Source organism: Anguilla anguilla, chromosome 10 (genome assembly GCF_013347855.1).
Source record: "Anguilla anguilla isolate fAngAng1 chromosome 10, fAngAng1.pri, whole genome shotgun sequence".
Taxonomy (NCBI): Eukaryota; Metazoa; Chordata; class Actinopteri; order Anguilliformes; family Anguillidae; genus Anguilla; species Anguilla anguilla.
Genome location: NC_049210.1, coordinates 37,240,359 through 37,254,037, shown reverse-complemented (window position 1 = coordinate 37,254,037; position 13,679 = coordinate 37,240,359). Strand labels below are relative to the sequence as shown.

The 13,679-nt window shown below is 45.1% G+C and overlaps 1 protein-coding gene across 7 annotated transcripts in view; it reads right to left on the bottom strand.

Annotated features, from left to right (window-relative positions):
• The window catches only part of bmp2k (BMP2 inducible kinase), a 44,858-nt gene extending 33,687 nt beyond the window's left edge, over positions 1 to 11,171 (bottom strand). For 2 of the 7 annotated variants that reach the window (XM_035380468.1, XM_035380469.1), the window contains exon 1: positions 10,069 to 11,168. In XM_035380468.1, coding sequence (XP_035236359.1) covers positions 10,069 to 10,219 — 151 coding nt within the window. In that variant the 5' untranslated portion in view covers positions 10,220 to 11,168. Of the gene's footprint in view, positions 1 to 10,068 lie in introns of all 7 variants that reach the window. The other 5 variants (XM_035380464.1, XM_035380471.1, XM_035380465.1 and 2 more) reach the window with 4 other exon arrangements.
• Between the last annotated feature and the right edge of the window lie 2,508 nt (positions 11,172 to 13,679).

Sequence of the window (13,679 nt, the reverse complement as noted above, 5' to 3'; positions counted from 1 at the left end):
CAAATACAATACAATGATTTCAGTAGACAAGATTAACATTCATTTACAACAATACATTTATACTTCAAAGGTTTTGTTCTTCAGCTCAACAGCAATAAAAATACAGTGAACCAATTAACAGAATTTGGGCTAAATGCATCACACCCATAATATTACCTTATTTTCTCTCTGTAAAATACAGTATTCATATGGGCTAACCCTTAGTCTAATTCTCAATGGCTACACTTCCTGTAACTCCTTGTGACACCCATCTAAGTGAATTTGCTGGTCTTGCGAGTTTTAGAAATTGCACAATCAACAGGAACAAAGCAGTAAAAAAAAAGCTCCAGAATGGTGAGCCCTGGACATTCTCCGTACGTTTTAAACCTCGTAATGCCCAAAACCGTTTGGGGACATGGAATCCGATAAATAATCGAGAAAGAATAAAGTCAGTAAACAGGCTAACTACAATTCTGGAAATATTATTCAATTGAGGAAACTGTCGGCAGTGAGGTACACTGTCTCTTTTAAATAGTGTTTACTTTAACAGACGCAAGTGACTCAATAAGTCATTAGTTTAAGGCGTTTTTTTATCTAGCAGAGACGTCCCTTTCGCGTTAGCACCAAACCGCGCGAACATCTGTTTAGTACAGCCCTGGAGACGGAGCGCTCGAAGGTCGTGCGAAAGGACCGCGCGACCGCAATCCTATCGAGACCCTCAGCGACACTTCAGGCGCGCAAGATAAAGCGGTCCAAGCAACGCTTTCCCAAAATTTCTTGAAGAAAAAAAAAAAAAAGGAACATTACAGCCAATAGTCGGAGGAGACAAAAGAAAAGTGAAAAAACCGAAACGCCGATAGGGGAGATGTTCCCTCGGACAAACGCCTATTTTAGACAAACGGGGCCCCGCGGGATCCTGTTGCTTATTTTGGTAAAGCATCCATATTACTTATCCCCGGCGCTGAGCCTGGATGCCAGACACCAGAGGAAGGCAAGCAGCGCTGCTCTACTTGAGCCAAATGGGTCAGGCGTTTATAGGCCTATTAGAGAGGATGAGATGGGAATAACGGCATTGATCCGCTCTCAGCTCTGAAAACTGGCCATCGCGCTGGGGCGGCCGAGTGAGTCGACAAGGGCACGCTGGAACGGGGACGCGATGATTGGTTCAGCTGCTCTCGTGATCTAAAACACGCGTGCAGACCCACACGCGCACACACAGACACAGACACACATTAACTCTCCATTCAATGAACCCATCAACCCATAAGATGGTTGATCTAATCATCTTAATCTTGCCTCGATATGGCAAATGTGCCGCTTTTTTAACTATACGGTACCTCTGAATTGAACTGTGCACTGTTATGTCATGCCAGAAATAACATAAAAGAAAGGGAGCCAACTCTGCACACACATTAGCAACACAAAGAGGAGTTCAAAACTGAGAGCACTCACAATACTGGTGGACCATACATACTATGTGCAAAATAAATAAAGAAATGCATAAAGAATACTACAGGGATTAAAGTTACAATGACAATGCTGCGGTAACAGAGTGAGAGTGTCTTGACGGTTGAACGTTTGAAAGATTGTTTTCAGCAGAAAAAGGCCTGTCGGTGCCGCTGGAACTAGCAGAGACTTGAATGACCCATTTCTCTGCAGCTCGAGCTGTGTTACTCCTGCCTGGCAAGTGTGAACAACAAACAGCGCTCGGATCTGAGCGCCGCGCACTACCGCCAAAGGAGCGCGCCGTTCGCTCTCCCCGTGCAACAGAGACGCCTGCAAGTGGAACAGGTAACACATTGCACCGTTTGTGGTTGTATTCCTGCAGAATGGTTAAGAGTTCCTCTCCATCCGTGCCTGTGTGTGTCTCCCCATGCACATCCGTCCGCCTCAATTTCAAATTCAGAATGTTTTCTTGGCATAATATAACCTACACTTGCAAATATTGCCAAAGCGTACATACAGAAATGCATTACAACATTTGCTATATCTAACTGCGTAACAACAACTGCGTAACAGCACTATAATAATAATAATAGACCAATGTAGGTGTAATTCAGGGTGTGGACTAGGGCAGTGTTGCAATGAAATCTTGTTTTTTTTTTTTTTTTGAAGATCATACCTTTTGTCCAAGTTTATGATCAGGGCCCAGTTCTGACAGTAATCCTCAACCACAACCAAAGTTCTGCTGTAACCCTTTGTCTCGATCTCTGCATCTCTTTCCCTCTCCCTCTCCCTCTCCCTCCGCATGTTTTATTTACCACAGTGTCCTTCCTTGTTCTTAAGTGGCGTGCTGTAAAACATGACAAATGAAAGCTCCAGCTTTGAGTTCGGCGACCCTCGTTACAGAGCCGGGAGGGATCGGGCTTTAGCAGCCTAATGATCATTACCTCACAGAGTCACCACCACACAGTGTAACTGTGGCTCTGGGACCCTCTTCAAACACAAAGGCGGGGGGGGGGGTTACCGCGGCCACCCCATACCCGTCCGGAACCGAGGGGCAAGGGTTTGTTTATGCCCCTCATCACTGGCTTTTTAACCCTTTGAGGAGTGTTTTTTTTTGTCAGTGATCTAGAACTCCACTGCTTTCAATTACCAATACTGATTGTGACATCAGCATTAGAATGTTCAGTTAAGAACATTCTAATCACATAATTGTGATCCTTACACCTTAAAGGGTTAAAAAAAAATCTCAGCTCACACCAAACCGAGCTGGCTGTCTTTCTGGGAGAACTGATAAAAAGTGTGTAAACACACTGTAACGAAGGTTTAAGACACTCTGCCGAGGTTTCCAGCTAAAGTGTTACAAACTGTGCAGCCACACTGCGAGAGGGCTGGTGTTTGTTTTTGTTTTCCTCTGTTAATCTCCGGGGTTTGTTCGACCGTACTGCAGCACGGCTGCCAAACCCGAAGAAGTTCAAAGCGTATCGGTCTGAGGACGACTCCTCTGTCGCAAGAGGGACTTTTTTTTCCTCCTCATAAGGCCGGGTGTGCCTGATCGTAGTGAGGGAGATTAAAACCAGTTGGTGTTAAGCACTCCCAAAGTTTAAAAAAATTATAATTAAAAGTCAGATTGAATTACACTTGCAGCATTCACAAAGCCAGGCATTAAGGCAGATACATCGGACGCTTAAAAATGAAACGTTCTGTTTATTCTCGATAACTGTCGTCCGCTCAAGTTGGTGATTTCGAGTCGTACTGTCGGAAGCACACCGCTTCATCTCCAGAGTCCTGCAGCACCGTAAGTCTTGTTACCGGTGACCTCACTGGACAGGTATTCTGTTTTAAAAAGATCTTAAACATAAAGAAAATCACGCTTATAGCTAAGGGCATAGCGAATTACAAGCAACAAACCTCAATAAGCATTTGAGTAACACACACAGACTGTTTTACATCCGTTCTATTTATGGCAGTGTTTCGATACCGTCATAAAAATGAGCAATTTCAAGACAGCAACAGAGAGATTCAAGACGGTGACACTTAAGAGATTTCCTATCCATTACAGCCCTTCATTATGGTCTAGGAAAGCTGAGGCAGATCTAAATGAACCTCTGTTAAGGTAAGGGCTTGTAAACAACACTGCACCCAAGGCATACTACAGGTCCCAGACTAGTCAGATAAGCGGTGTGAACCACAACCTTTGCCACACATATATGATGGCGAATTTCATCAGGGAGGAGTAGGTGAAATCAAAGCAACAGACTTCACCTTTTTAAGGTTATAACCCCACTGTGTCTTCTATCCTCATAGAAAAAATAAAAAAGTCAATGTGCCGTGTACCATATGGGCTGTTTAATAAGCCTATCTGGCTCATTCCGCACAGAGCGCGTGCAGAGGGGAAGGGGGAGGGGCTTGCAGGGCGACAGCCCGCTGCAGATATACTGCAGTGAGGGAACGGTGAAACGGAACCGTGCCGCGGTCGCCACCCCAAACATCTGTCCCGCTCCCCCTCCCCCCCCGGCAGGCTGACCCGCTCGCAGACCTGAAACCGGGAGATAAGAACCCGCCAACGGCCGCCGGCGTTTGCCGTCGCCCACGCCGTGCCCGCGGTGCGCCTCCGCGGCTCTGTCACACATCAAGGTCAAGAGAACGTTCCCCCCTCTTCACAAGGAAACCATTTCAACCTCACAATGTAATCACAAGCTCAGTTATCATTGCAACAAAAGAGCAAAAAAAAATTACAGAGGTCTGAGGGTTTTGTAATGAATTTCCACCAGTCAAAGCTCAATCCTAACAAAATTGCTTAACTTTAGCCATGGTCCACTACAATTACGATTCTGAAGTACCCAAACCATATATTTAAATAATTTCCCTGCAAACGTGTGAGACAACACTAACAGGACTCTGAGACTGGTTCGTTGTTCTTGTCTTTCAACTCTCGTATTCACGGAACTTAGCTTTTCAATATATACTTTTGAAGGCCTTGTCCAAAATGACTCACTGTTTCAAACTCGTTTTGTGTGAAGGTAAAGCCAAACTGAGGGCAAACACAAAAGTTATAACCACAAAGAGGGAGGACTGATCACCATCCAAACATGTGACCTCCTTGTGATGTCACTGCATCCTGTCAGCACACTGCAAGGGGGCTGGCATGACTACTGACCAAAATAGTTCCGCTACATTTACGCGTGTTAAAACAAGTAGCTAGCTGTTAAGAATTAAAATAATTAAACCTGCTTTCAGAAAGGGCTGCTTTACACTAACAAATACCCAGTAAACTTGACGGTAACACAGCAATTAAAGCGATTTTGGTTTATTTGCAAGTCTATTTGGCGTCACGTGAATGCAGGTCTTGCGAGATTCGTCCTGTCGGATATGCTGAAAACACAGAGCGCTCTCGCTGAGTTACACGCACGGACGATCGACAGACCCGGCCTGTTTTGGCTAGTATATTTGCGTTTATAGACAAACGCGCTCCGGACAAGCGCCAGGACCGGCACAATCGGCGCCCTTATTTTCATTTTTTTTTAAATTCCCGTCGCGGGTCCGGCCGAGCGGTCCCCTGTGAATGGAGGGGGCGGCGAGCGGTGGGGGGGGGGGGGGGATTCAGACATTTATTAGCGATAGCACAAAGGGGCCATGTTCGCGGGGACAATCGAAACGGCGAGCCTCGACGCACAAACACAAAGCCGGCGGGCCCTCGGCTACGGGCCCCGGGGCGCGGCGCGGCGTCGTACCAGCGCTCTCTGTGGCGCGCCAGGACAGGACGGCGGAAGGGCACAGTCCTCCCCGTTCATCGGCCCTACGCTGCGCAAACAGTGCGGGTCCGCCCCGTTCCCCCCCCACCCGCCCGGCCTTCAGCAGGAAAGCTCCCGTTTGGCGATAAAGGGAGCAGGCTCCCGCGAAGCGTTTTTTACGGTGCCGTCAATGCGGGAGAAAAGGAAACCGGTTTTATGGCCGAAGCGTACACCGGGTCAAACGTACGTGTTTTGAAGACCGGCGCGTGCTTCGTCCATCTTCCTTTGGTGACGTGTGGATCTAAAGCCGCTCTTATACTGTGCATCACTGAGCAAAACGTATGAAAAATGTGATTGACAATACGAATCACATGATAATAGATCTTTGAGACATAAATCGAAGACTGCGCTAAAACTGCCAATTTAAAAAGATGACGACCTTCGTAAGATTTGAGACCAATACCCTCGCATAAACGCATCATCTTTGCTCATCTCTTCATTCTTCTTCCATTTAGACAACGCTTATTAATGACAAAAACAGGGCTCCCAAAAAGCCTACAGCGAAATGGGGTCGTCAAAACAAGGAAACAAACGTTAAGCGTTTTGCAAGGTTTCCAAAAACTCAAGGGCTACAACTACCTCACATCTCCAGCTAATGGTCTAAACCACACTCTTACTCACATTTAACTGTATCCGCATATAGGCCTGTCTGGGCAAATCTAAACTACACATCGTCCCACTTATATCCTCAATGCTAACCCGCCATTCATTTATTTAGAAACAAAAAAGAGTCGGGGAGAGCTTACTAGTGTGTGAACTCCTCAGCTAATTTAATTTACCGCGAAAATACTCACTCACAAACTTCAGACTGAGCAGTCATTCTCTAACCACTTAAACTACAGAAACTGCTCATCTGTATCCACAGCATATTGCACGAGTTCTGATTTAGCTATAAGTGCAAACACGCACTCAAGTGTACGCACACATGCGCACACTCACACCGCTCGTATTTACTTGAAGCGCTGCCACCATTTGAGCGTATTCGTGTTTGCATTATCTTTGGTGGCTTAGCTGCAATCGAGCATCTTTCACCGGCAGAGCCGCGCAATCTTACAACAGTCACTGTTATCTCTCTCACCCCACGGGTCAGGTTACACGGCTGAACAGTGCTTTTTAAACAGCACTCTGTGTACATACGTGCATACGCACAGGCACATACTGTACGCACTCACGCTAGTCCTGGATTTTACGTCAAAAAGAACAAAAACAAGTTGTACGTTTCAGGTGCTGGCCACACAGGTGGCTGTGGAGTACCAGCTCCTGGTTTGTTTGTGCAGTCATGTGCACTCTAAGGCAGAAAGTGCACAGTCCAGGATGATAATTATCGGCCTCAATGTGCCATCAGCACTCTCGTAAGGGTAGGCCCACAGAGTTACAATTCAGTCTCCGAGAAGACAGCACTCGAGACTCCAACGGTACTAATTAGCAGGCCTGATTCAGCAGATTTAGAATGATCAAAATGAGGAAAGACAGTGCTGAAAACCGCGAGTTAACATTCCAGGTCTGAGTGAAAACTGCTCTTGAATGCGGCCGTGTTTGAAACAGGTTACTTGCCTGCCATTGAGTTTACAATTTGCATACAACTTGTATACTCAAAAACAGGTAAGTAAGCCAACTCGGACACGGTTTGGGGGAAGGGTCACCTAATAATCTCATGGGTTATGACCCATCCACCGCTGGTCTAAATGGCAATAATTTTCCTGGACACATTTTCAAAAAGGTTGGTGTGGACCTGTTTCTATTGTCAGAGCACAGACCAGTTTGGGCAAACCCCTGCAGCAACACCAAGACAAACACAAGTAACCTTTGCCAACATTTCCAAGAATCTTCCCGACGCAAAAAAAAATAAAAATAAATAGTGGCGACCGAGCAGCGGTCCCGGTGCTGTTCTGGAGCAGCGCGGTTTGTTGACAGAGAAACCGAACGTGCGCGACCCATTTACTGAAAGACAGCGAATATTAAGGGCGCGAAAGTTTGCCCTGTACACACACACACACGCTCCAGCAGGAACGCACGCTCTCACGCGCCTGTTTAACTCCCTGGGTTGCTAACCTCAGGAGTTCAGGGCTAATGCAGATCAGTCAGCAAGACGGCCGGTCACTCTTGCAGGAAGGAGCAGAGGATTTCAGCGGACAGGCCTGCCCGACCGCATGTCAGTCACAGAACAGGGCTGACGTGTCAGTGTTACGGAACTTTCTGTCACACTGGTGCAACAGGCCCGAGGGGTATTTCAACATACGCTCGCCTGGGATCCTTTCACAAGGAACAGCGCAGGCTTAATTCCCTCTATTGAGAAACGTTTGTCTGATCTATACCAACTAACAACCCCCCCCCCCAAAAAAAAAAAAAAAAAAAAACCCTGGGGAACTACAGAAAGTCCAGCCTTGAGCCGTTACTGGCACCCAGAGACTGGTTTTGTTGGGGAAATTCCGACCGCAAAGGCACCGGGTCTTCCAGTTAGCCGAGGGAATCAGCCATCGCGCGTTGAGCCCGAGCGAAAAAACCTATGGGTCGCGACGTAGCGCACACCAACGGCGAAAATTCTCAACGGTGACTGGAAAACCGAGAAAAGGACAGTCAGGGACATGCTCTCCTGCAGCGTAGCCAGGAGCTGACTTAAAGGAAGAAAAAGAAGAGAAAAAAAAAAAAAACTGCACAGATGCATCCGGCGATGTGGTGCCATCAGCCCGTTTCTACATCCTCCTCAGAGAGGGTGTCAGACTTCATTAAGAGGCGTGAGGGGAAATGACCGAGTTCCTGCAGAAGCGCTGCTTGGCCTTCGACCCCGAACAGCCGCTTAGCCTTAGACCCTAGATGAACAAAGAACAAATTAATGATTTCAAAGCCGCGGACCCGTGCCCTCCTTGTGACAACTCTCATTCAGCACAAGGCTCTGCAAGGAGGAGGTTTCACCCAGCCTTTTAGAGTTCGCTCACGCTTATGACATCACAGCAGCTTCAAAAGGGCTCGAGGCCTTGACATCGCTGCCAGCGTCTACCTCCCCCGTGATTGGCTCTCGGATGACTTGTCGGTGCCTGGATTTAAACGAGCTCTACCGGGGCGTCCCTCCGTAGAGACAAAACGTCCCATGATTCACGAGGCGCGCGGCGCAAAGTCACGCAACCGGCGAAGGACAGGCCCCGCGGGGCCGCGTGACCGCAGCAGCAACGGCGCGTGCTAACCGACTTCCCCGTCCTCGCTGAGAGTGGCACAGGGTCATTCGGGACCGTCATCGCGAGCCGCGCTGGAACACGCCGCAGCGATCTTGTTTTCGTCCGAGGGACTGCTCGTTTCGCAACCGACGCTCACAATCGGGCTCTGCCCAATTATAGGGGAGGGTCGACAGTCAGTGTCAGGCTTATCTTGCTGGGGCATGCCTGTGTGGTCTTAAAAACAGACTGTGTTTTTTTATTTTTCCAGGAAGCAAGATTGCGTGAACAACATTAGGCTACACATTGCAAGTAGTCTGTCACAGTAGTCTGTCAATGAGGAAGCTCATCATATTTAAAAAAATCTGTTCACATGTGCATGAATATTGAATACTGAAGGGTATGAATACTGAACTTTGCTTTAAACAAGGTTCAACTTTTTTATTTCCACTTCTCCTTACTGCTTCAAGTACACAGTACTAAACTACACACTTTAGAAACTGGCTACAATTTTATTAATCATCACCAAATGTCCATAATTTGGGGCGAAAGATAATTTGTGATACTGAAAACAGAACAATTACAACACACCTTTTCTGAAGTGTAACGGCGAGTCTGACATGCAATGCAAATTGCAACGACCGACACAATTTTACAGCTTTAACTAAGGTCACAATACAAACAATATAACTCAAACCACTGGTTTCACATATTGAGGAAACCCAGGTGCAGGCTGGTAGTGTGGGTCTACAGGCCCCCCAGAAAGGTGGTGAGCGGTTCCTCTTCTCAAATTATTGGAGGATGAGCTAACGTCTGCCTATGAAAACCACCAACCCCTGCCATTGGACAGTGGACAGGAGTGAAAACCACAGACTCCTGCTATTGGACAGAGAAGCGGAGACACAGAAAGTATGGGAAGAATTGCGTAGATGGAAGGAGTAATGCAGTTATGGAAGGATCGCACACACAGTGGTCCTCAATGTTAAAGAGTGATCATATAGGTGTGCTGAGGGGAGAATGTTCAGCAGTAGCTTGTTACTACACAATGTCCCTCACAGCAGTTGGCCTGGACACATCACCTAGTGCCCCTTCAGATTAAAAGTTTGAAATTATCTACATCACACATCAGTGTCTTCTAATGTATAGGTTGCATGTGATTCACATCTCAGTGCAAACAGCAACAGAGTTATCCCGGGGACTGGGATAGAGGAAGAAAGCAAGCACCCTCACACCAAGCAGAATAAAAACTCAGCAAGGCTGGGTACCTTACAATACTTAGCCCTGTAAGTTAGAACTTGAATACACTTAAAAATAAAAAGTAGACAGTCACTACAACACGGGACCACTGGAGCTAGATATCCGATGTATGGTAGGAACAGCGTAGGGAAATCCCCAGAGAATGAAACGCCTGCCTAACATCCAGGGGTAACACATGATGTCATCAGCGTCAGTTTTTACCATGTGACAAGCAGGTCAATTGGATCTGTTTAACTCATTAGCAACGGTTTACGCTTGAGTAACTCAACACACCACGTAACCAAAAGTAGTTAGTCACAGACATGCACGCATTAAGTAATTTAACAAGCGCGCTTCCACAGTCTTCTGGTGCATTCCCTGACCCGTTTGAAGACATTTTTAAGAATCTGTGTTGGGAGGGTGGGGGTGTTGAAAACATGCATAGTTCATAACGGAGACATACATACCTTCTGCAATAAGTTCTTCCACGGTGACCTGGTATCGGCCGACACAGAACACCTTCCCGATGTAGTTGCCGACTCCAGAACCAGACCCCGATCCGGATCCTCCACCGAGCCCACCACTCTCGGACTTTGGCATGCGAGAAAACTTCTTCATTCTTTTTTATTTCAAATATCTGCCTTCAAGGCAAGTCCGATAGGCAACCACTGAAAATCCCAAAAGGAATTCTGAATGCAACTTGCACTATCTATTCATCCCGACCCTATGCTTCGCCTGCATAGCTATTCTGTAGCAAGCTCAACAGCAAGCTAGTTAACAGCCCCAAGTGTAAAAGCTAGCTAGTTAGGAGACGAAGGTTAGCTAGCGATCACCTGAATGACATGCAGTGCAGAGAACCGAGCGTAATGCACTATGCGTTCATATGCAAGGTACTACAGCAGTGCACCGAGTTTGAACATGTCGTGCCTTATTAAAACAATATTTTCACAGCGAACGCCTGCTTGCTGAATTGGAAGAGGAAGCAAGATACACGGCTGGGTAGCTAGCTAGCTAACTAGCGTCTCGGGACACGGCAGCAGTCGCATTACACGCGAACAATGCGCGCTACATCACAATTAGAAAATATAGAAAATATACAAAGGTACTCAGATAAAATAACTTCCTACCACGCTAACGGCGTGGGTTCTACTGTATGATACCGCTACCCAAGACAGCTATTTATTTAAATAACGTTAGATACCTGGCTGGGTAACTAGCTAGCTAGCACACCAGCCGAGGAAACACCTCCCTCTCCTCTACTCCACACGCCACTACTTCCCTTTTGTAGCTAGCTAGCTAGCCAGCCGACCACACTGCCTGTGCAGCACAGATGCAGGCGAACTGCAATTACGCCGAATGTCATAAACATAACATAACCAGATTCTACAGAAGGATCATGCTCGCACAGTATCTCGAAGAATCAGTGTGTATCAGTGCAGTCCCATAGCTTCTTCTACCCCGTTAAACTTCGAACTTCTGACTCTCGGTACAAATAAGTGGGTGGTTTGTTATTACCCAATCCGCCTGACGGACAACCAATCTTGGCTTTGTCCGACCCTTCCTATTGTATCCAGCTAATGATTGGTGTGCCAAGCCTACGCTTAGACAGAGCTCCACTGTGATGGGGCAGAACAAATGACAGTCCGGACGTCGGTTCACCCTGTTAGGTTGAGAGAGAGCATGAAGAAGAAGAGGCGGTGACAGCTAAAAGCGCTGAGCCAGGGGGAGTGGGAGTTGTGAGATGTTCAGTGATTTCCGTATTTTAATTTCAAAATAACGTACATTAATTTTTTAATAGATGGAAAACAATTTCTCCAAATCTGCAATACTCCTCATAATTGACTGGTGTTTCAGCTTGCTAATAGAGAACGATAGAAATTAACTTGAAACAAAATCATGGTCATGTCACGCCTTACATTTTTAAATCAAAAGCAAGTTGAGTAATTCATGAGGATATTGATATGCCCTACTGTTCTTATTAGCACAGTGAGATGGATGTAAATGTGGAAATAAGTATTCACTCAGTCTGAAACATTGGTTCTATTTAAAAGAGGAAGAGGATGAACAACAGGGCAGTTGCTGAACTTCTCTTTGAAAACAGATGGGTTTGGTTACATCAAGGTTTGGCTTTTAAAATACTCCTCCACACCTCCTGCAAGTGATTCGCTCCCTACAGGCACAAGTGGTGCAAACCTTATTTCACAACTTCCTGCCAGCTTCATCAACACAGCAGCATATACATTCCATTTAAGAGGTGTCAACAATCTGTTGTTCATGGTTAAAATATTTATATGTGGGGGCTGTGATGCAAACTACAGCATGTGTAAAAAGACCTGCTGTTATATTACACAGCAATAAGATCTTACTATTTCTAATGATCTCCTTATGAACTCTTCTGTATTTTTCTCAATATATGCACCAAAATTGTTTTGCATTTGGCTAACACCAAACAATAGCCTAACACAGGACATTTAAAATATACATTAGTTATAAAGAAAGCTAAAATATTGTTATAGATTACAGTGTGTTCAGAATAGGGTCACTGCCTCTGCACATGGCAGTGACAGAGCTTACATAAGAGATGGCAGAGTCACATGACCAAACTCTGACTAAATAGAACCCCACTTCAACCCCCTCATAGATACCATTGTTGGCTTGATTTTGTCAGAGGATACACTGCCACCTGTTGGTGGGTGATTGTCCTAATTTACTTAACAAATTGAATCTAAATTTTTTGGTGCTTTAAAGAAGCACTTGCAGATAGATGCAAGGAGTTTTTAAAGGTGTTTGTGTGTATGTGTGTGTTGAAAAGCTGTATTTATAATACTGGCAGGAACTGTGTTACTATATGACTCAAGTTTGTTTTGAAAGTTGGTATTCTGGTTTGTTCATATGAATTACCTGAATCTAAGATCCCATTGGTTGGTTGAAAAAATAAAACATAACTTCTTGCAAATCTTACATTGTATCCCATAAGTATGTTTAAAAGAACCAATAAAAAGCTACAGTACAAACTAAGGAAAGTTTATCATATCACCAGGGTATCTTTAATGTCAGTTTCAAAATAGTTTCAAGAAAATGAAAAGGAAGGTATTTGTGGTATTGGTATTGAAAATATATCTCTGTTACAATATATAGCCATTCAATGTCATTCACTTCAAGTAATTTTATATTTATCTGCCGGTTCTGTAATTTTTAAGTATTAAGAAACGGTTAAGAAGTTTGGACAGATGTGAAGAGACATCCAGTATGTTATCAATATGTTCTATAAGTCATTACAGGGTTAGATGCACATTCTCCACAATTAGTGGTACAGTATTTAAAAGTATCTGAAATGTTTTACTGAGTGTTTAAAATTTTACTACATTACTTTTTAATCTTTCTCATTAAAACATATTGTACCTGAAATTGCATAGGTTTTAACACAAAAGACATTTGCTGATGTGTATTTCTATTTATTTGGAAAGAACTGAAACAACACCAGTCCTGATTTCTCACTTTGGAAGATTAGTGAACACCAGCCTTAGCTGTCCGTTCTCCTAATCCACCCTGTTTGAGACATGCATTAACTGTAAAGCCATTACATCAGATTTGTAAGCAAACATTGTGACAATGACTCAGAATATCGCTCTTGTTCAGGAGCTTACATGAAAGTGACAACAGTTTTGTGAGGGTAACTGCTAGGGTTGGCAGAATCTTTTGCCCCCTGTCCTGCAGGGGTGAACTGAACTTTGGTGAGTACATTGTTATAATGAAGATCTGTTTTTGCCTTCAGGCTATCTCTTGCTTCAGAAAGCAATGACTGTGCTGATGTTGGGTTTTATTTATTTTAGAGCTTTGCACTACTGTATTTTTCATCCCCGTTACTTGTGGCCTTGTGTGGAGTCATCGGGGAATTCTGCAAAGAGGCTAGTAGAGCAACAGTAAATTCAAGGTTTTAAAAGTTAATACGGCAGCAAATTAAACAATTATATATCACTCATCTTGTGTGATGCATGAACTGTAGCTACAGCACTAGCGCCTCTCTCTGTATGGAGGACATCAGATCTGGAGTCAGGGTATGCCTGTTACATGTAGT